This window comes from Acomys minous, assembly GCF_964271855.1.
Source record: "Acomys minous genome assembly, chromosome: 19".
Taxonomy (NCBI): Eukaryota; Metazoa; Chordata; class Mammalia; order Rodentia; family Muridae; genus Acomys; species Acomys minous.
In genome coordinates, this window is record NC_140499.1 from 44,217,330 (window position 1) to 44,240,571 (window position 23,242).

Sequence of the window (23,242 nt, forward strand, 5' to 3'; positions counted from 1 at the left end):
TGGATGGTAGGAAACGCACTTCTCTACAAGACCCCAAGTGCCTCTTTTCTCAGCTGTGGCCAAGGTGCTCTGACCTTCCCAGGAAAGTAAGGCAACACTGGGTGAGTTCCTCGCTTCATCAGGTGACTAACACAGTGCTGGCTGTTTACAACATGGCCTGTGTCTCTGAGCTTGCCTGCACCTATTCTGCCCTCATTAAAGCAGCTGGTGTAGGGCATGGTGGCGCATGCCTGTAATCCCAGCACTCAGGAGGCAGAGGCAGGCAGATTGCTGTGAGTTTGAAGCTGCCTGGTCTACTAAGTGAATCCTGGAAAGCCAAGGCTACACAGAAAAACCCTGTCTTAAGACACATATGCACACACACACACACACACACACACACACACACACACACACACACACACGGCTGGTGTCAATGTTGAATGCTTCTGGCCTGGCTTGTTTGCAAAGGCCCTGGCCAGTGTCAACATTGGGAGCCTCATCTGCACATAGGGGCTAGTGGGCCCACTCCAGCAGCTGGAGCTGAGCCAGGGGACAGTCTGCCCCCCCCCCCAAGGCCCTGCAGAGTAGAGGAAAGTGGAAGCAAAGAAGGAAGAATCTGAGAAATTGGATGATGACATGAGCTTTGGTCTTTCTGACTGAACCTCTTTCGTTAGCATGTCCAATAAAGAGTGAGTCTGTTAAAATAAATAAATAAATAAAAGGACCCAAATGCTTTTGACCTAGAGCCATCTTTCCAGGCCCACACTCCCACATTGGCTGGTGGCCTGACTGACTGGGTCACTGCCTCTTTAATTGTAATAACATTTGCTTTCCATCTCACACTACCAGTTGCCTTCATCCCTAGTTATTTTTTAATTCCCTTTGAAATGTCTTATCAGAAACTGTCCTCGGGGAGTATTGGTACATGAACAACTGTTTGCATAGGTGTTTAACTTGATTTCGTACTTTGGTATATCCTTTATGGACTTTGGGGACTCAGTCATATTAATCATATGATTAGTTAACCATATCAATCTTTTTACGGCCGTTATTGTTTCCTTTGTGCTTATTATAAGAATTGTTGAAGGTAAAGAAGAGAGCGATAGAATAATAATGTCTTTGTTTCTCTAAGTCCTAGTTTTGCTCAGATATAATCACTTTTACTTAATACTTTTAAGTAATTTATTAGGACACATCCTAGATGGCTGAAGTTGGGCTTTTCCTGCATGATCATGTGAGCAAACACTGCGTTTCACCTTTCAGAACGGCATGCCGAGATTCAAATGGATGGCAACTAATGTCTTTCTTATGAATTTTATTTATTTATTTTTATTGAAAGGTTCTCAAAAGAAATAAAACAGAGAACACTAACAAGCAGATCAAATGTACGGTTCAAAAATGTCTGTTGGGCCAGGCGGTGGTGGCGCACGCCTTTAATCCCAGCACCTGGGAGGCAGAGACAGGTGGATCTCGGTGAATTTGAGGTCAGCCTGGTCTACAAAAGGAGCCCAGGACAGGCAAGGCTACACACAGAGAAACTCTGTCTCAAGAAACAAAACAAAACAAAATGTCTTTTTCTGTTTAGCAACAAATCCTAGGAAAGAAAACTACAGAGTCACCTTCAACAGGAGAAACAAGCTGTCACTGCTAAGTTTGGTATTCTAGTAAAATAAGAATTTTAAAAATGAACTCTCTTGGCCATATAGATGTCTCTATGGCAACTTTTCGGCTCTTAAATGTTGTTTATATTTGATGATAGACGCCAACGATGCTTCATAGTTCCCAGGTCCTTGCTGCTGAGAAGTACAGATTCTAGTGAAAATGATGCAAGCATAAAAGAAGTGTACCTTTGTTTCCTTTTTTTCCCCACAACTAATATCTTGATGCTCTTTAGAGATGATGTAGGGCTAGAGAGACGGCTCTGTGGTTAAGAGCTCTTGGTGCTCTTTGTTGCTGGATGGGGGATCCGCGTTCAGTTCCTACGGCCCACACGAGGCAGCTCACAACACCTGTGCCTCTAGCTCCAGGGAATCTGCTGCTTCTGCAGGTACTGCACTCACGTGTACATACCCACACGCAGAAACAGGAGCATGTACTCCACTCAAACGTATATACCCACATGCAGAAACAGGCGCATGTACTGCACTCACGTGTACATAGGCACACGCAGAAACAGGCACAGGTAACATTAAACAAAACACACAACAAAGCCCAAAATATACAGTAGTCTTTTTGTTTCTTTTTACAACACTGTAAACTTGGGCAGAACGGCTCACTTTTGTTAGCATGAATGTGGTCTTTGAGACAGAATCTGTGTCGCTTAGGTATGCTCAGACTTCCTTCCCGCCGTCTTCCCTCTGCCTCCCCAGTGCTGGGGATACTGGCTTACATCACTCAGCCTGGGATTACTTTTAAATTAATCAGTATAAACAGCCAGGATCATATTGGCACTATGTCATCCACAACCTTAAAGCTGGTACGTATGGCCACACAACTCAGTGGGCAGGTGTGTGGGGGCGAGACATCATAAAGCAACAAACAAAACAAAACAAAACAAAGGCTAAAGCCAAGTTATGGGGTGAAAACCCATTTTGTTTTGTTTTGTTTTGTTTTAATTATTGTTTTTTCTCCCAAGAATTTTTCTGTGAAATTCTCAAGAATTTCAAAGTTTCTCTGTGTAGCCTAGGCTTGGCCTTAAATTCACAGAGATCCACCTGCCTCTGCCTCCCAAGTGCTGTGACTAAAGGTATGTGCCGCCACCACCACCACCACCACCACCACCACCACCACCACCACCTGACTGTGACAACCACATTACTTTAGCCTATAATATAGTCTAGTAATCCCAAAATTTCGATTTTGAGAGAAAAAGGAGACAAGCAAGGACCTAGGAAGAGACTAGGAAAGTGAAAACTTGGAAATGGTCTGACCTTAATTTTCACAATGTTACCTCTGCATTTTCTTTCAAGAAGTAAGTTTCTTTTTCATTTGGTTAGTCCACACAATAGGTATAGTACAAAGTGACCTTCTAGTTTAGGACCTTTTTGTTTCTTCTGCCCAAGGTAAGAAAAACTTTTGAGAGTTTTTTTTTTGTCTGCATTTAAACAAATATTAAAAATATGTTTATTTACTTATTTATGTGTGTACATGGGTGTGCACCTGGAGGTCAGGGGACAGCTCTCAGGACTTAGGTCTTTGTTTTGCCATATGGATGCAGGGACTGAACACAGAATGCCAGGATGGGTGGGAAGTGCCTTTTCTCTCTCAGCCATCTCGCTGCTCCCCAAATTTCTGACACTAGAAAGCGCAACAGTGACTCAATTACAATCCTCCACCTATTTGCATAGTCTAAGAACAACTTGCAAGTAATCAAATGGCTTGATTCCCTTGGGTTTATCTGAGACAAGAGAATCCATGTGTGTTTTGAGAGAGGACCAAAGGATGTTGAAACATTTGTGGGTTCAGGACAATAAATAGTAGAAAGAAATTTTCCTATTCCCTTCTTTAGAAGAGAAAGTCATCTATTCATTGAACTATGATATTCGCCCAACTTAAAGGCTAGATTGTATGGAGGTTAGACGCTCCCAGGACTAGGCCTAGGCTAGCAGACGGAGGCAGCAAGCCTCAGAGACAACAATTACTTCAGATGAGTAAAAGTTACCTTTACACATCAACAGCAGTACATAGACCCCAACACTGCTCGCCTAACCCCACCAGCTGCACACTATGGCCACACTTACACACACCCCTCCCCTTACCGTGATGTGCATCTGTGATGTGCCTGGGCCTGTTGACACGATTGGTGCTGTCACTCTTAGAGGAGTATGCTCTTAGAACAAGGATGTCTTAATTCGTACCCACAATTCCACATTTGCCCTCAAGATATTTATCATGGATCACTAAAGGCTGTGTGTGTGTGTGTGTGTGTGTGTGTGTGTGTGTGTGTGTGTGTGTGTGTACGCATACACATAGGGCAGGCTGATTTCGGGTGTCTTCCTCTATCGATCTCTACTTTAATTTTTAAGGTAATCTCTCATTGATTCTGGAGATTGCTGGTTCAGCTGGACTGGACAGCCAGTGACCTTCCACACCCAGCCTCCCCACTCCCCAAACAGCTGGGGTTATAGACACATGCTGCTGCACTTGGCTTTTGTCTGGGGACCTGGATTCAGGTCATCCCACTTTCACATCAACCGCATCACCACCTGTCCCAGCCAATGCCCAGTGCTTTTAGCAAACTGCCCACAATCACCTTCCCAAATCGTTGGGCTATTCATTTCTTTATTATTTACTTATTTATCCTCTTTCTGTAATGAGTCTTACTATGTATCCCTGGCACTAGAGCTAGCCTGGAACTTACTATCTAGACCAGAGTGGCCTCAGAGTAACAGAGATCCACACGCCTTGCTTGTGTTGTTTCATTGATCTATTTATTTTTAATTGGTATTCACACTTTCCATGTCCTCCCCTCTGCCTTTTCTTCTACTTCGTTCATGACTTAGACACAATCGAAGCGTCCGCTGGCGTTAAGGGCGTGCCCCACCACTGCCTGGCTTTAAAATATCTACTTTTAAAAATAAGTTTTCAGGAGTTGGTCTTTGTTTTCTGAGTTCCTTTATCTTATCTGCTTCTTGTTTTAGGAATATTTTTGTGTACTCTTCCCAACACCCCTGTCCAGTGCACACCCTACCCCTGTCCCCAAGCCTCAACTCTATCCTACTAGACCAGTTAGTTATCTCTCATCTTCTTCTAGAATATTTGTTAAAATCTTAACCTCTGATGACTTTATATGCTCTCTTTTTTTCCCCCATGACAAGGTTTCTCTGTGTAGCCTTGGCTGTCCTCGACTCACTTTGCAGACCAGGTTGGCCTTGAACTCACAGAGATCCTCCTGCTTCTGCCTCCCTGAGTGCTTGGGAACAAAGGCATGCGCTATCACCTCTCTTTTATCCTTTACCATCACTCTGGTGATATATTGGGAAGAAGATGAGATAAATACGAGTTTGGCACCTTTAATCAGTCCATTTTATTGAAAAGTGTTTGGGTAAAAAAAAAAATTTCCCTGGGGAGATCTGGTTCTGTGAACAGTGTGAATTCGTTGCCTGGAAGAGTCAAGAAGTGATGCTCGGCTCTTGAGACCCAGGCTGCGATAAACAGGAAGGGCTCGGAGGTTCCTAGTGAGTAATCTGTGGTAATCTGCAGATACCCAGAGATAAACTCTCCAGGCAGTTGGACAGCCCCACACTTACTTACAACTGGAGAGAAGGGTCGTTCTAAAAAAAAAAAAGTTTAGTTTATATTAGTTGAAACAAAAGGCTGTGCCCATTTCTGCAGCGAGTGTCGGTGTGCATGTCTCAGTCTTTGATTTCCTCCAAACTTTTACACCTCAGAGAATAAAGCTGTACAGCACTGGGCCACTCCTAACCCTACTCACTCACAAAGAATGTCCCCTTTGAGCCACTGTGATACCTGCTGGTTACTCCCACAGATTCCTCAGGATTGGCTGGGAGCGCAAATAAAACAGTTTGCCTATAATCAAGTCGATAAGCTCCAATATAAACGAAGGCAGGAAGCTGCTCTCAGGGTGCAACTGTGCCACTTGCTCTCTTTCTTCCTATACGTTTTTCATGCAAGATCAGGAAGGGACACACTGTCTCTGGCCAAAAGAAAAGATCTTTAAGGAAGGAAAAAGCCCAAAATGGGTCTGCTGAACTCTAAAAACCACGACGGCAAGCAAGCTCACATTCTCCTGCTGGGGCTCGACTCAGCTGGGAAATCTACCCTGCTTTACAGATTAAAGCTTGCTGAGACTCTCGCAACCATCCCAACTATCGGCTTCAACGTGGAAATGGTCCAGCTGAAGAGCGGGTTTACGCTCACGGTGTGGGATGTGGGAGGCCAGGAGAAGATGCGAACAGTCTGGGACTGCTACTGTGAGAACGCACACGGGCTGGTGTACGTGGTGGACTGTTCCGACGGCAAACAGCGACTGGAGGACTCCCGCAAAGAGTTTAAGCACATTTTGAAGAATGAACACATCAAAAACGCGCCGGTCGTCGTATTAGCCAACAAACAAGACCTTCCCGGAGCTCTGAGCGCCGAGGATATCACCAGAATGTTCAAGGTGAAGAAGCTGTGCAGCGACCGGAACTGGTATGTGCAACCCTGCTGTGCGGTCACCGGAGAAGGGCTGGATGACGGGTTCAGGAAATTAACTGAATTTGTGAAAAGCCGCCTGAAGACAAGAGAGACCTTAGCGTTCTTCAAGCAGAAGTGAGGCCGTGGAACTGTGTCAGCTTCTTGAGAGACAGAGATGAAGTGAAAAGGGGAGTTCTGTTTTATTTCCCCCATGTAAAATGGAAAAAGTAAGTTACGAGTCAGCAAACTTTTCAGGAGCTTTTCGTCCTGTTCAGCTAAAGGAGGAAGGAACTTTATAGCAAACTGTGGGGTCGTTGAGATTGAAGAATGTAAATTTTGAAAAGGGTAGCACGTTGGGTGATTTGAAAGTCATCTTTAGAACTACATAAATGTTTATTCATTTTGTATGACCACCAGAGTAAAGTTTAAATAGCTGTTTGCTTATACAGTCAGAATTTTTTTTTTTTCCAAATAGTTTCCAGCTGTTACAGGTATTGACTTTCTACCCTGTTCCTGGGTAATACCCTAGTGGTGAGAAAACACAACAAAAGAAATTTACATTGTAAAGAGGGAAAAGATTAATGTTAACCTTTTGGAAATCTTTGTTTTCTATTTGGAAATCTTTGTTTTCTAAACAGAATCTATTCTGTCACCTCTTTTGAAATCTATTGTTGGTAACTTTCTTCAACGAGTCTTTTTTAAAATATATATATATATATATTTTTAAATTAATTCTTTGAGCATTTCGTTCAATGTCTGTCGATCATATTCACACACCCCTCTGCCCCCAACTGAGTCTTAAACAAAGAACTTCAGCTCAGTTCCTGCGGGGCAAAGCCTAGTTTAGTGCTCTGCTCTAGGCTGCAGCCCCAGGGCCTGCTTCAGGGGGACTCAGTTCAGCACCCCCATTACCCAGGCGCTCTTGGTACTGACCAAAAAGGAAGCTGGGCCAGACTCGGCTCTCAGAGACCTTGCAGTTCACTGGGCGAAGTGACATGACACTGGTGGCTGGAGCAAGGGGGGCATTTGCCTCCTGTGATTGTAGGACAAGACACCCAGGGAGAGAGGAAACACTTCCTCACATGAGATGGCATTGAAGGGGGTGTCTAGCTACCAGGGACCCTACACAGGCGGTAGGCCAGTCAACAGAATGTCCCATCACGAGGTGATTCTCCAAAGCCGTCGTGACCAAGGGATGGGGAGGGAGAGTGAGCAGCAAAGGAATTGCTGATGGAGTTAGAATCTCCACGAGAGGAGCCAAGCTTCTGAGAGGCCCTGGAAGGAACCCTTTGCTCTTCTCCACTGCAGCAAGCCTCCTTTGAGGAGAAGAATACCTCTGAGCTCCGCAGCAGCCCCAGTGGTTACAGATCTTAAGATGACAAAGGGAAATAAAGGCTTAATTAAGTGTGGGGCTGGAGAGATGGCTGCTCTGTTAGGAGCACTTGCTACTCTTCCAACCGAGTTGAATTTGGTTCCTAATTAGTTTTGGGTGAGCTTATAACTGCATGTAACCCCAGTTCTTTTCTGGGTGCCAGCACATACCTGGCGCACACTTACATGCACATGTAAGTAAAAGTGAAAATGAATCTTAAAAGGGTGAAAGCCCCTGGATTTTTTGTTGTTGTTGTTGTTTTTGTCTTTCAACACAGGGTTTCTCTGCGTAGCCTAGGCTGTCCTGGATCCCTGGATTGCTTTTACATTTTTCTTTCTTCCTTGTAGCTATTATTTGCTCAGCAACGATCCTTCTGTGCTTTATAGTATGATCTGAGTAAGGAAAACATATAATGATGGTGACCTATGGTTTAAACCTGTGTAGAGCAGTCATTGAGGCAAACACTTTCCCATGTCTTCTCACTTAATGTCTACAACTGCCCTGAGAGGGGAAAAATAAGCATTATCATATCAGTCTACAGATGTGAATGAACTGACATACACACATATGTTCTGTAAGTGTGTATATATGTGAGTGTACTATATGTGTGTATATGGTATATATAGTACTATATATAGAACATGTGTGTATATAGTACATATATATAGCACTACAGTACTATATATAGTATACATGTATAGTACTATATATCCTATTCATGTATGTACTATATATACACTATATACATGGTGTATAGTACATAGAGAGGATAAACAAGATGAGCCAAATCTTGCACACACATACATACATAAACTAGTTCTAAAATTTATTACATTAAGGCATAGGGGGGTGTCAGAACCAAACTTTGAGGAGTCAGTTCGTTCCACCGTGTGAGTCTTGGGGACTGAACTGAGGTCACAGGCTTGGCAGCGAGTGCCTTTACCTGTTAAGACATCTCTCCAGTGAACTACTTCTTTCCTTTCAAAAATTTTTCTGAGATTAAAATATAATTATACCATTTCTCGCTTCCTTTCCCTCCTCCCAAGCCCTCCCATATACCTTTCCTTGTTCTTTTTCAAATTCGTGCTCTCCCCCCACCTTTTTTTCCCCATTAATTTTAACTGAGAAATTGGCAGAGGCAGGGTCGGAACTCAGGGGTGTCTGACTCCAAGAAAGGCCTCTGCTGTTTGTTACCATGTTGTTTTAAAGATAAGAATATCCCCTCCGTCTTCAGTGAGCTTCTACCACACCAGAGCAAGAATGGGGCTGGGAGTATTTTTTTTAAAGTATTTTTTCTTTTTCTTTTTTTCTTTTATTTTTTTAAATTTATGTTCATTGGTGTGAGGGTGTCAGATCTTGGAGTTACAGACAGTTGTGAGCTGCCATGTGGGTGCTGGGAATTGAACCCAGGTCCTTTGGAAGAGCAGGCAGTGCTCTTAACCACTGAGCCATCTCTCCAGCCCCGGGGCTGGGAGTATAACTCCCTGGTAGAGTAGTTTTACCAGCAATTCAGGATGCTCTGGGTTTGATCTCAAGTAAGAGAGGGATGGGGGAACTCTAGGCAATGCGGAGACTACAACAAGAAAGTTCTTAGAAAAACAAGAAGCCATGCACACTAAATAAGCCTAGTAACAGATACAAGAAACATGTAGAAAGATCTGTCTGTGATTTCAGGGAGCTCTGGGATGGTGATGTAAAGATCCAGACAGCGTTCCTTCCTGAGTTTCACCAAACGCCTAAAGCCTCATACATAGCCTCCCTTACAATTTCTGTGTGTTTTTTTTAAATTTAGTCCTAAAATTAAATCACTCATTAATTTCAGTGCAGGATACCTAAGCAGAGAATGCGACATTTGTCCCTGATGATAATATGAATTAGTCAACTTAGTATGATACAGAACTCAAAGAAAACAGTTTGGAAAAATACGGAAACTTCTAGAAGCTTGGGTAATGTGTGCTTACTGTAGTAAGTGTACGCATTCTTAAGGTATGGCAAATTGATAAAGCCGTAATTTCCTGTCATTAGAAACTCTCTCCTTAACAGCAAGTGTTCCTCAAATCAGTGTTGATATTCTCCAGAAATGTACGGGGTTGGCCATGCCTTATCTTAGCATCCACTTCCCTACCAGTTACTATTTTTCCCTTCAGCCAGCCTTCCCTTCAGCCAGCTTCACTACAGCCCAGCCTTCCCTTCAGCCAGCCTTCCCTTCAGCCAGCCTTCCCTTCAGTCAGCCTTCCCTTCAGCCAGCCTTCCCTTCAGCCAGCCTTCCCTTCAGCCAGCCTTCCCTTCAGTCAGCCTTCCCTACAGCCAGCCTTCCCTTCAGCCAGCCTTCCCTTCAGCCCAGCCTTCCCTTCAGCCAGCCTTCCCTTCAGCCAGCCTTCCCTTCAGTCAGCCTTCCCTTCAGTCAGCCTTCCCTTCAGCCAGCCTTCCCTTCAGCCAGCCTTCCCTTCAGCCAGCCTTCCCTTCAGCCCAGCCTTCCCTTCAGCCAGCCTTCCCTTCAGTCAGCCTTCCCTTCAGTCAGCCTTCCCTTCAGCCAGCCTTCCCTTCAGTCAGCCTTCCCTTCAGCCAGCCTTCCCTTCAGCCCAGCCTTCCCTTCAGCCAGCCTTCCCTTCAGCCCAGCCTTCCCTTCAGCCAGCCTTCCCTTCAGCCCAGCCTTCCCTTCAGCCAGCCTTCCCTTCAGTCAGCCTTCCCTTCAGCCAGCCTTCCCTTCAGCCAGCCTTCCCTTCAGCCAGCCTTCCCTTCAGTCAGCCTTCCCTTCAGTCAGCCTTCCCTTCAGCCAGCCTTCCCTTCAGCCCAGCCTTCCCTTCAGCCCAGCCTTCCCTTCAGCCAGCCTTCCCTTCAGCCCAACCTTCCCTTCAGCCAGCCTTCCCTTCAGCCCAGCCTTCCCTTCAGCCCAGCCTTCCCTTCAGCCAGCCTTCCCTTCAGCCCAGCCTTCCCTTCAGCCCAGCCTTCCCTTCAGTCAGCCTTCCCTTCAGCCAGCCTTCCCTTCAGCCAGCCTTCCCTTCAGCCCAGCCTTCCCTACAGCCAGCCTTCCCTTCAGCCCAGCCTTCCCTTCAGCCAGCCTTCCCTTCAGCCAGCCTTCCCTTCAGCCAGCCTTCCCTTCAGCCAGCCTTCCCTTCAGCCAGCCTTCCCTTCAGTCAGCCTTCCCTTCAGCCAGCCTTCCCTTCAGCCAGCCTTCCCTTCAGCCAGCCTTCCCTTCAGCCAGCCTTCCCTTCAGCCCAGCCTTCCCTTCAGCCAGCCTTCCCTTCCTGCCTACTCTCTCCCCTAGCTTACTCTTCTCTACCCAACAACATGGTGAATGAGTTAGTACACACACACACACACACACACACACACACACACACACACATACACAGACACACAGACACACAAATGGCAATATGTATTATATATATCACATATAGTAATATGTACATATTATACATAGAGTACTACATATAGTACACATATATGACTATATATATAAAGTACATATGTGTATATACCAGTACACACATCATAGACATATGCACAACACACACACACACAGACGCTCAAATTTGAGGGAAGAGTAGGTGACAAGCTGAAGATGATATTAAATACTTCCTAATAGATGAAAGAGGCTGTGCATACTCATTCTTTGATTTTTTTATTATACTTTTATTTATTTCCTCTATACAGTGTATTTGTTTTTTGTGGAATGGTGCTGGAGGCTGAACCCAGGGCCTCATACCATGGTAGGTGAGTACTCTACCATTGAGCTGGGCTACCCACTGAGACTTACTTTGTTCTGCTAATGCATTCTTTTAGGCTCTTCATCTGTGTATTTTTTTTTATGCCTAAATAAATTGTATTGTATATATTTAAGGTTTACCCTATGGTGCTATAGGTAGCATGGAGATTATGACATGGTTCCTATAGTGGAGCAAATTGTCATCTCACATAGCTGCTTCTGAGACAAAAGCAGCCAGAACCTACTTATTCACGGAAATGCTAAATACCATGGACTTTTCTCTTGTGCCTGTTATACACTGAGGCAGAAGCAGCAGCACAGTGCTGTGGACCTGGCAGTGATGGGAGAGACTTCTGGAAGCAGCGAGGCTGAAAAGCTGAAGCATAATTCTTACACTCTTCAGACAAAAGTAAATAGCAGCTAACTAATATAACGTTCCCTTGTACAGTTACTCCAGGGCATAGTAGAGAGTAAAATATAAACAAAACATACTTCCTTTTTCGTCGGTTCATTTGCCTTGTATTTGTATTGTCTTGGGCATCACTGAGTTTATCTTTATTATCTTGGAGTCCAGTGAAGTTTTTGTTTGTGTCCTCTTTAAATTACTTGAGTTCTTTGACAAAATTTATGACTGTTCTTTTTTTTTTTTTTTTTTTTTTAAATTCTGAGCCCTGGGGTTCATCGAGGCAATTTTCATGAGGGAGAAAGCTTCCATAAAGACAAGCGAGTTTGACGGGAGACAGGTTGTCTTGGCCACCCCTATTGATTTTGGTTTTGGGGACTCGGCCTAGGCTTGTGGACTCTCTGTGGTATGATGCCCCGGCTTCCTTTAGTGATGGCCTGTGCAAGAACTGCTGTTGGATTAGCCATTCAACTGGACCAGGCCTGTGGGTAGAGAGACCGGAAAATGGCAGAGGGCAGCGGGAAGTGGGAGAGGGAAGGACTGCGTCACCAGTCAAGGATGACTGGATCAAAGCACATTTGAAGGCCACTGGACCTAGGCCTGTGGGTTTGGAGATGACCCCAGGCAGGGTGGGGGATGGGAGCATGGAGGGTGGACAGGAAACAGAAGAATTGACAGGAGCTGTCAGGCAAAGGCAGCTCCTGAGCAAAAAGGAATTGAAGTCTTCTGGTCTGGAACTATTTTCTGAAATGGCATCTCATGTAGCCCAGGCTAGTCTTTTTTTAAAAAAAGATTTATTTATTATTATTTATACAGTGTTCTGCCTGCATGTATACCTGTAGGCCAGAAAAGGGTATCAGATCACATTACAGAGGGTTGTGACCTGCCATGTGATTGCTGGAAATTGATCTCAGGACCTTCAGAAAAGCAGGTGGCACTCAACCACTGAGCCAGATCTCCAGCCCCTTAGACTCAAACTCTTTTTATTTTTATTTATTTATTTTATTTTTTTGGTTTTTCAAGACAGGGTTTCTCTATGCTATCTTGGCTGTCCTGCACTCGCTTTGTAGACCAGGCTGGCCTCTTAACTCACAGCGATCCACCTGCCTCTGCCTCCCGAGTGCTGGGATTACAGGTATGCACCACCACACCTGCTTCACTTATATCAAAGTGAAAGAAACAGCCGGGAGAATTCTCCTTTGGCAGTGCTAGTGGGTATTTAAAGCAAATCCATATAATGTCACAGGGAGTTGCATCCAGCAGTTTTAACCATTATGACTCATGTTAATGTTTATATTGTTGGGTTAAGTTACATCAAACCTGAAAAAGCACACACATATAAAGGTAATTATCAGATGACTTAAACAGAAGAGTAGGGTTTTCACAAATATTATTGGTTTAGTTTCCTCAGAATTCATATGGGGACCAGCTGGGGGCATGGCTTCATGGTAACCACTGTTTGTGAAGTCGTAGGTTCGAGCCCCATAGGAGGGGAGAGGAAGCCAAGCATGAGCTCATGCAGCCCTAACACTAGGGAGGCAGAAACAGCTGTTCAAGGTAAACTTGAGTTATGTGAGACCCTGTAGCAAATCAGGTGCGGGGGACATTTGAGATGTAGCTCAGCTGGTAGAGTACCTGTCTAGCAATCTAAAGTGTAGAGTTTGTTCCCAGCACTGCATAAAGCTGGTGCCATGGTGTGCGACTGTAACCCCAGCACTAGGAAAGTGCAGGCAGGAGAAATCAGGAGTTCAAGGCCATCCTTGGCCACACAGTGAATTTGAGTCCATCTTGGGATACGTGAAAACTTACCTCAAATAAGAAAAAGAAAAAAGAAAAGCCCTTACAGTAACATAGCAACTATTACCAACAGCACACCGCAGTTACCTACCCCAGTCCTATGACTTCCAGGCTTTTAATAGACGATAGCCATTAAGTGTTATGAGTGAGTTAAGTAATACGTGGCTCGTACAGATTTTGCAGTTTATTCTGTTTCTATAATCCAAATATGACTTATGGGCCGTGATGCTTCTTAGCCACAAAACCCAGAAGACAGTTTCTCTTTTTCTTTTTGTCCTACATCCAGAAGCAAAGAGTATCAACTCTACATTAAAAACCCATTTCTTCTGAACACTTGTCATTCCCACAATATTGCAAACCCATCCACTCTCAATCCGTGGCCACACCCTCCACAAGGATCCCGGCCAGAGGGTTTTCTGAAGTTGAGAATCAGATTATATTATTCTGCCCCCATTTATACTTTGCAGGACCTGGTACCGCCTGTTGCTGCAGCCACATCTGCGTCCATGTCTGTCTGTCACTTCAGCTTGTGACGGCCCCAGGGTCATTGAACCTCCTGTTTTTCCAGCTTAGGATACACTTCTCTTGAGTCTTCAAACCTGTTGAATTCTATTTATTTGTTTATTAAGTTATGGTGTACGGGTTTGGGTACGTGCACTGAGGGCAGGTGCCTACAGAGGCCACAGGGCTTGCAACTCCCCAGAGCTAGAGTTGCCGGTGTTGTGAGCTGCCTGATGTGGGGCCCAGGAATTGAACTCAGATCTGCTGAGCCATTGTCTCTCCAGCTCTGACTCTAAATTGTCTAGCTATCCATTTAAAAGTGCAGAGATATTCCACAAATCCTCTTTGAGGGAGCCTTCCATCTCAGTACCCCTACTTTCTATTGACTTTTTGGGGCTGGGAAAGAGCTGCATGTTGAGACAGGGTTTCTCTGTGTAGCCCAGGCTGGTCTGGAACTCACTCTGTAGCCCAGGCTGGCCTGGAACTCACAGAGATCTGTCTGCCTCTGCCTCCTGAGTGTTGGGATTAAAGGAATGTAACCACCAACATGGCCTGGCTGACTTTCTTCTTTCTTTTCCTTTCTTGAAGGTAGGCTGTAAGACCCAAGGGACTCAGTTACATCCTGGAATTATGTGTAAGGCAGAAGGTTTTTGAAAAACATAAAAAAAATGCCCTGAACCCCAAAGTAATGTCTTGACAGGCTTCAGAAGAGATGAGTGGGGACCCTTGTGGTCCTGTTCCAGCTTAGGACACCGAGTGCCCGTGCTTCTACACAAGGAACCTGCTCATGGACTTAGAGCCCAAGCCGGCTGGGAACTCTCCCTTGTCACTATTTTGTTGTTTACCACTCGGACTCAGTTTTTGCAACTACAACCGTGACAATAAGAGACAACTGTTCTTGTGGTAAGCTGTTGAGTTTTGAACACTGCGGAAAGAAGCATCACAGTTAAATTACCCACAATAAACTAGATCATGTGTCTGGCTGCTATCTGACACACCCAAACCTTCCTTTCCCCAGACTCCTTGTTTTCACAGATGCCCTTTGACCTTTCATCTACACCAATCCCAGTGCCCAAATTTGAGTCACTCTAGAACAGGTAGGAAGGAGAGGACTCAGTTCAAGTTAAAAAAATGCAAATATTTAGAGAAGTGGAAAGAAAAGTAAATTGAACATTTATTTTCTACTCAACATTACAATTTTGTCATATCTTGTACTGTCTGTCTGCTTGCCTGTCTTTCTCTCTCTCTGTCTGCCTCTTCCCCTTTACACACATACACACACACACACACACACACACACATACACACATACACACACATACACACATACACACATACACACATACACACATATACACACATACACACATACACACACATACACACACAACACACACATACACACATATGCATACACACACATACATACATATGCATACACACACATACAAACATATGCATACACACACATACACACATATGCATATACACATACACACACACACACTCTCTCTCTCTCTCTCTGAGTTGCAATGATCCCAACACATCAACCTCTGTGTACCTACAGTGCCATTACAATATAAACAATTTGATGAATTATTAAATATTATTTAACAGCCCATAATAACAATTTCTCTTGATGATCAATTATAGAATTAGTTTGACCCAGGATCTACTGTAATTGGTTTTTAGTTTGTAATGTTCTCTTGGTTTTTTGTTTTGTTTTGGTTTTTTTTTTGGTCACATTTTCTTTTTCAGGAGAGTCTTGCTGTTGCTGTCAAGATCGTTAGGACTGTCACAGACTTACAACCCTTCTGCCTCGGGCTCCCAATCTGCTGCGATTACAACTGACTGCCCGCTGGGTCTGGCTTCTGGTATTTTATAAAATACCCCACAGTTTGGATTTGTCTAATGCTTTAATTGGATTCTGGGCAAGCATTTTTAGTTAGAGTATTCCATGAATGTAATTGTACCTCCCACTGCACCCATAAGGAAGTTACAATGTCCATTTGTCTCATCACAGCGGCACTTACATTTGGTCACTTCTTTTTATGTAGTGTCCTCTAACTTTCTCCATACTGCAAACAGTTCTTTTGTTGTTGTCGGTTTTGGGTTTTGTTGTTGTTGTTGTTGTTTCGTTTTTCTTTTTCTTTTCTTTCCTTCTTTCTTTTTTTTTTCTTTCAAGACACGTTTTCTCTGTGTTAGCCTTGGCTGTCCTGGACTCGCTTTTTAGACCAGGCTGGCCTTGGACTCACAGAGATCCGCTTGCTTCTGCCTCCTGAGTGCTGGGATTATAGGCGTGCCCCACCACACTCAGCTGCTTGCAAACAGTTCTTAATAAGTAATTTGAAATTCATTTGATATGACAAATATTTTGAGATCTTGTGAGTATTTTGTTCCCTAAAAGCCTCCCACTAAATGACTCTTACCTGTTGTTACAGTGGACACTGCCAAAACATTGACCCTTACCTGAATCAGTTATTACAGTAGACACTGTACCCCAAAACTGCCACTCCCTGTATATTCATAAAGATAAGCTTTCTCCTTTATACTCTTCCTCCATGATCTCTTCTCCCATCGCCATGTATCCACAGGCATGCTTGAAAACATTTGTGGCCATACCTCCTTTCAAACATCAGTATTTTGCAATCTAGTGTTATTCAAGCTCTGCCTACAATCTGCTTAGGAATGTTAAATTCAATATTCTTCTGTTGAGAATTCTTTGTTTAGCTCTGAACCCCATTTCTTTTCTTTTTCTTTTTTCTTTTTTACCCCATTTCTTAATTGGGTTATTTGGTTTGGTGGTGTTTTATTTTTTGAGTTCTTTATGTATTTTGGATATTAGCCCTTTGTCAGATGTAGGGTTGGTGAAGATCTTTTCCCAGTCTGTAGGCTGTCGCTTTGTTCTGTTGACAGTGTCTTCTGCCTTACAGAAGCTTCTCAGCCTCATGAGGTGCCATTTATTAATTGCTGACCTTAGAGCTGGGGCCGTTGGAGTTCTGTTCAGGAAGTTGTCTCCTGTGCCAATGAGTTCCAGGCTCTTCCCCACTTTTTTTCTTCTAACCAATTTAGTGTCTCTGGTTTTATGTTGAGGTCTTTAATCCACTTGGACTTGAGTTTTGTGCATGGATCTACTTGTGCGTGAGTTATGGATCTATTTGCATTTTTCTCTATGCAGACATCCAGGTAGACCAGCACCATTTGTTGAAGATGCTAACCTTTTTCCATTGTATAGATTCGGTTTCTTTGTCAAAAATCAAGTGTCCATAGGTGTGTGGATTTATTTCTGGGTCTTTGATTCATTTCCATTAATCAAGCAGCCTGTTGCTGTGCCAGTACCATGCTGTTTTTATCACTGTTGCTCTACAGTACAGCTTGAGATCAGGGATGGAGATTCCTCCAGAGATCTTTTATTGTACAGGATTGTTTTAGCTATTCTGGGTTTTTTGTTTTTCCATACGAAGTTGAGAATTGATCTTTCAAGGTCTTTAAAAAATGTGTAGGTATTTTGATAGGGATTGCATTGAATCTGTAAATTGCTCTTGGTAAGATGGCCATTTTTACTATGTTAATTCTCCGGATCCGCAAACAAGGTAGATCTTTTCATCTTCTGATGTCATCTTCAATTTTCTTCTTCAGAAACTTGAAGGTTTTTTTTCCATACAAGTCTTTCACTTGCTCGGCTAGAGTTATACCTAGATACTTTATATTACTTGTGGCTATTGTGAAGTGTATAGTTTCCCTAAGTTCTTTCTCATTTGTATACAGGAGGGCTGAAAAACACTTAAAGAAATGCACAACATCCTTAGTCATCAGAGAAATGCAAATCAAAACGACTCTGAGATTCCATCTTACACCCATCAGAATGGCTAAGATCAAAACCTCAAGTGACAGCACATGCTTGGGAGGATGTGGAAAAAGAGGAACACTCCTTCATTGCTTGTGGAAGTGCAAACTTATACAAGCACTTTGGAAATCAATCTGGTGCTTTCTCAGAAAATTGGGAATAGGGCTACCTCAAGACCCAGTTATTCCACTCCTTGGAATATACCCAGAAGATGCTCCAGCACACAACAAGAAAATTTGCTAAACCATGTTCATAGGAGCCTTATTCATAATAGCCAGAATCTGGAAACAACCTAGATATTCCTCAGTTGAAGAATGGATAAAGAAACTGTGGGACCTTTATACTATGGAATACTATGCAGATATTAAAATTAAGGAAATCTTGAAATGTGCAGGCAAATGGATGGAACTAGAAATGATAATTCTGAGTGAGTTAACCCAGACCCAGAAAGACACACATGGTATATACTCACTTATAATTGGATAATAGCCCAACATGGATGCCCTCTGAGAGTCTTCTCTCAGCTGGGGATTGGGACAGATGCTGGGACTTGCTGTTGGGACTCCAGGTGAGAGAGGTATAGGAGAATGGGGAGATAGAAGGACCCAGATCTGGTAGATCTGGACCCAACCAAGGACAATGCATGCAGTAAACCTAGACCTCCTGTTCAGACTAGCCAATGGACAGAACATTCTCCATGGTTGTGTGGAGAGAAGGGACTGACTCAGATACAAACTCTGGTGCCCCCTATTTGACCACTTACCCTTGATGGGGAGGCCTGGTGGCACTCAGAGGAAGGGGAAGGAGGCTACCAGGATGAGACCTGATAAGCTGTGACCATATGGTGCAGGAGGAGGTCCTCTTCTACTACAAGCCTAGAAGAGGGGAATAGGGTGAAAGAGGGAGGGAGGGAGGGGGATGGGAAGATACAAGTGAGGGGATAACAATCAGGATGTAAACTGAATAAATTATTTAAATAAAAAAAAAGAAAAATTAAATTCTCCCTGGCTACCCAATACGTTCAACAGAACTGTAGATTCCTCAGCTCTGACTTCCTCCTTCATCACTGTGCATTGTACATGTTATCCAAGCTCTTCCCTCTGTGTTCCCGGAGTTCAAGCTCTATGGCTACAATCTCCACAATCTCTACTGGAAGATGAGAAACGGCAAATGCTTCCAGTCCTCAGCTAACTTAAACAGCTGCCCGACATAGCAAAGAATTCACTGCTCATCTTATCCCGCGCTTCCTGGCAGACCACTCAGTTGCCTGGAGCTGGAATTTGCCTCCATAAAGCAGGAAAGTAGTCCTGGGATTCTACAGCAAACAGACTGTGGCCTGGGATGACCTTTAGGCTGAGCACTTGGTGGTGACCTTGAACACCTGCTTTGTCTATTGCAGGCTTCCCGTACCCCACACATGGAAGGGACATTTAGATTTCGAGACTGAAGCAATAGTGCAACATGATTGGGTATTAGAAACTTGGCCTGAGCCAAAGAGCGTGTGCTCTATACAGAGGCAGAATAACTTTAAAATAAGTATTTGCTTCCATAGAGAAACCATCAGTTTCCTGGTACAACAAACTTACTCTCATACACACCTCTAAATTGACACCAAACGGTATGGTGTTTCCAAATCAGGTTGAGTTTCTTTCACTTTGAGGTATTTTCCCACTAGAGACCCTTGTACTTTAATGGTCTGTTCATTAAGAACACGAAAGCGAGATTGTGGTGACAGGTTACCAACTGTTTGACCACAGGAAACCCCTCCTACACATGTAGTTTCATTTCTGGTCATTTAAAAGCAAAAGCTATGGTTTGCATTTGTTCTAAAATTTGATCTCCGTCGATACATTGATTCCAATTTGTAAAATCAAAACCTCGTGGTCTATAAACACATACATGTAAGCCCATTGCATGGGACCCAGATACACTCTTCGAAGTTCATGCAGAGAGAAAAAGACTGGACTCTTGTTCTAATTTGGCAACAAAGGGCTACAAGTCCCTCTGCCTGGCAGAAAAGTCTTTTGATTTCTACGCCTCTTTTTCATTTTCTTCAGTTCAGAGAAGAGCTTCGGGCCCATAACTTTGCGTTCCAGTTATTCTCCCAGACTGGCTCAAAAAAGGCTGCAGGAAGGCCTCCACTCACAGGGTCCCCAGCTGTTGCGCAGTGCTCACTTTGGCCTCTTTCTGAGAAGACACGCGGCAGAGCAAACCCTTCTGTGTAGAAACATTTCCAGTGTGCTCTCCTGACACTAGTCTCAGATGCTCAAACTGTCCCAAGTTTTCCCAGTGAAAAAACCCTTTAAGCTAGTGAATATGTCCAACCCACAGGTTCTCTGAGTATTTCCTTGCTTGAGAAACACTGGGGCTTTCTTCCGGGTTACCTGGAGACTTGCCCTGCCTGGCTTCCTCAGCGCTGGAATCAATCATTTCTCCAAAAATCTTTGGTCTCTTTTGTTGGGAATGTATCTAGAAGCCAAACAGTGATTATTATCTGCTCATTTTAACCGAACATCGATCACTGGTTGAGGGAGACGTAGATAAGTAAAATCAAGAACCCATTGGCGCCACACATGCAGGCAGTGCTGCCAATCATTTCATTTTACCATTAAATACTCAGGAACCCGGTGCCCGGGTAAAAGCCTGCTAGGTCAGGGAGGGAGAGAAAGCACCCAGCTGACGTTCCTCCTCAGCCGACACCCCAAAAGGAAAAAAGGAAGAGCTCCTTCTCCACACCATCTCAAAAAGCCCTCAAACTCAATGTCCCTTCCTTCTACTTCCTGTGTGTCGCTCTATCCATGCACCCGACTTCCTCTTACTCTCTATGGGTTATTCCTAGGTTCGCTCCCTGTCAACTGGTTGCTTGCTCTGCCTCTAAACCTGTGGTTGACTTTACTTAATCCTGTTCACAATAAGCAGGAAGCTCTTGGATTAAAGGTGAGTGCTAGGGCCGAGCCACAGCGCAACTAGAAATAGCTTTTTTCCAGTAAACAACACAATCTCGGGGTTCATAATTGTGATCAAATATCCTGCAACATACACACGTTCTGATACCTCTGCACTGAATCCAGACCAACAAGTTTTCCCTTATTTTACCGATTTCTTATTTGTGTCTCCCCTCTCTTACACAGAACCCTGATTCCCCAAAGTGTCAATACGTTTTCTCTACGCTGTCCTACAACACAACAACACAACCAAACATTACAGAACCACTGTGCCAACCCCCCCAGCTTGAGCAAGCTCCCTCAGGGAAAGTCAAGGCTTACCTAAAGGTAAATCTTTCTGTTCTTATTCACAATGCTCTGTTTAAAAGTCATGTGCATTGATTTTCGTGTATGATTAGCTTTATAGATATGCTGACTTTAAGTTGTTTTTTTTACTATTTGAATTTTAAGGTTTAATTCTACCTTTTTGCATTAATATTATTAATTTTTTTGAGTTTGTAGAATATTTATATAACTCCAAAGTCCAAATGAAGGCTGAGCATAATGGCATATACCTTGAGCCTTGCACTTTAGAAAGTTCCAGCCAGTCAGGGCTACGTATTGAGATCCTATCTTAAAACAAACAGACAAAAACATCCTGCAGTGAAACCCTCAACACTATATGAAAAGGGAATTTTGGGGATGTCTGGGTTACTTCTGCTTAAATAAACCCCTTCTCTTCTTTGTTCTCTTTCCTTCGTTTTACTTTTCAAAGGTAGGTGAACACAAGGCTGGAGGAATGACTCAGAGGTCAAGAGCATTTGTTACTCTTGCAGAGGTCCAGGGTTCGATTCCCAGCACCCACATGACTTCTCACAATTGTCTACAGCTCCAGTTCCAGGGCATCCGATTCCCTCTTCTGACTCCCATAGGTTCCTGTACTCGTGTGGTGTGTATGCATACAATTACACACATATTCAAAGAAAAATAAAAAATTTAAAGTTATTGAGTACATTTAATTGTGAATCTATATGTTCCATACTTTCTTACCCCAAACAACCACACACACACACACACACACACACACACACACACAGACACACACACAGACACACACAGAAGAAATAACTTTAAAATAAGTGTTTACTTGCATTGGAGAAAACATTAATTGTCCTAGTATAGGAAACTTATCTTCACAGAGGCCCCTTAATTTACACAAAATGGTATGATGTTCCGAAACCAGCTTAGCTTTCTTTTACTTTGAGGCATTTCCCCACTAGCATTCTGTGTTCTTTAGTTGTCTATTAATAAAGAGCAGGAGAGATTGTGGTGACAAGATACCGTTTGCTTTTCACCACAGGAAACGCCTCCTGGTCGTGTCGTTTCATTTCTGGTCATTTAAAAGCAAAAGATACAGTTTATATTTGTCCTAAAATTTAATCTCTACAAGACACCTCGATTTCAAATTTTAAAATTTAAAAAAAAAAAACCGATTATATTAGGTGGAAACTAAAAACATGGACAGTGCCCGGGCAGTTGCACTATGGATAGCTAGAGTATTTTAAACTTTGTACAGTGAGCGGACAGTGAGAGCCAGTTCTCCCTCCCCTGCCCATCTTTCCTTCCATCTCCCCTCCCCCACTCCATTCCTTGTAGCAAGATCTTGCACTCTAGGTTGCCCTAGCCTCTAACCTCCTCTGTCACTGTGCCCTACAGAACATTATTACTATTACTATTATTATTATTATTATTATTATTATTATTATTATTATTATCACAGATGCATATGCCTGTGGAGACTAGTGTATATCTTAATTGTTCTCCACCTTGTTTATTTTCTGAGATATATATCTTATTTATTTGTTTTTAGAATTACACTTATTTAACTTAGTGTGGGGGGGGTGGTTTGGGGGTGAGTGCACATGCTATGACTTGTTTGTGGGGGTGTCAGAGGACAACTTGAAATTATTATTTCTCTCCTTCTAATATATATGTCCCTGAGATTGCACTCTGGTCTTCAGGCTTGAAGGCAAGCAGCTAAAACATCTCACTGGCCCTGGTGTATGTGTGTGTGTGTGTGTGAGAGAGAGAGGGGGGGGGGGGGACGGGATGGACATTTGACTAGAAGAGGGCATCAAATATCTCAGAGATGGAGGTACAGACATTTTACAGGGTGCTTTCTTATTACACAGTTGCTGGGATTGAAACATTGGTCCATGATGGTGCAACAGGTACTCTTAACCACCGAGCCATCTCTCCATCCCCGCTTACTTTTGAGAGTGTGTCTCGGTGAATGGAGAGGTCTCCCGACTCAGCTGGACCGGTTTGGCCAGCGAGCCCCGGGATCTCATCTTTTCATGTTACAGGCGTGCTGGGCACCTTTCTGCTTTGCTTCCTTCCTTGAGTTCCCGGATCTAGCTCAGCTTCTCCGCAAGGGCTTTACCGAGGGAGCCATGTCGCCATCCTGCCTTCCTCCTCCACTCTTTTCCCCGTCTTCTTGTTCTGTGGCCTAGGATGACCTTGAACCCAGAATCCTTTGCCTCTTAGCCTCTGTGTTTCTGTGTTG

General features: G+C 43.7%; 1 protein-coding gene across 2 annotated transcripts; it reads left to right on the forward strand.

The window, feature by feature from the left end:
* The first annotated feature begins 5,541 nt into the window (after window positions 1–5,541).
* Window positions 5,542–21,744, forward strand: ARL14 (ARF like GTPase 14). 2 transcript variants are annotated; one of them, XM_084768738.1, is made up of 5 exons: window positions 5,542–6,347; window positions 15,664–15,779; window positions 17,674–18,320; window positions 20,884–21,024; window positions 21,456–21,744. In XM_084768738.1, exon 1 carries the CDS (start codon window positions 5,681–5,683, stop codon window positions 6,257–6,259), a length of 579 nt encoding a protein of 192 aa, XP_084624864.1. In that variant the 5' UTR covers window positions 5,542–5,680; the 3' UTR covers window positions 6,260–6,347; window positions 15,664–15,779; window positions 17,674–18,320; window positions 20,884–21,024; window positions 21,456–21,744. The 2 variants fall into 2 exon arrangements, with proteins under 2 accessions (XP_084624864.1, XP_084624863.1); XM_084768737.1 differs by lacking the exons at window positions 15,664–15,779; window positions 17,674–18,320 and having other exon boundaries at window positions 21,456–21,739.
* Window positions 21,745–23,242: the final 1,498 nt, after the last annotated feature.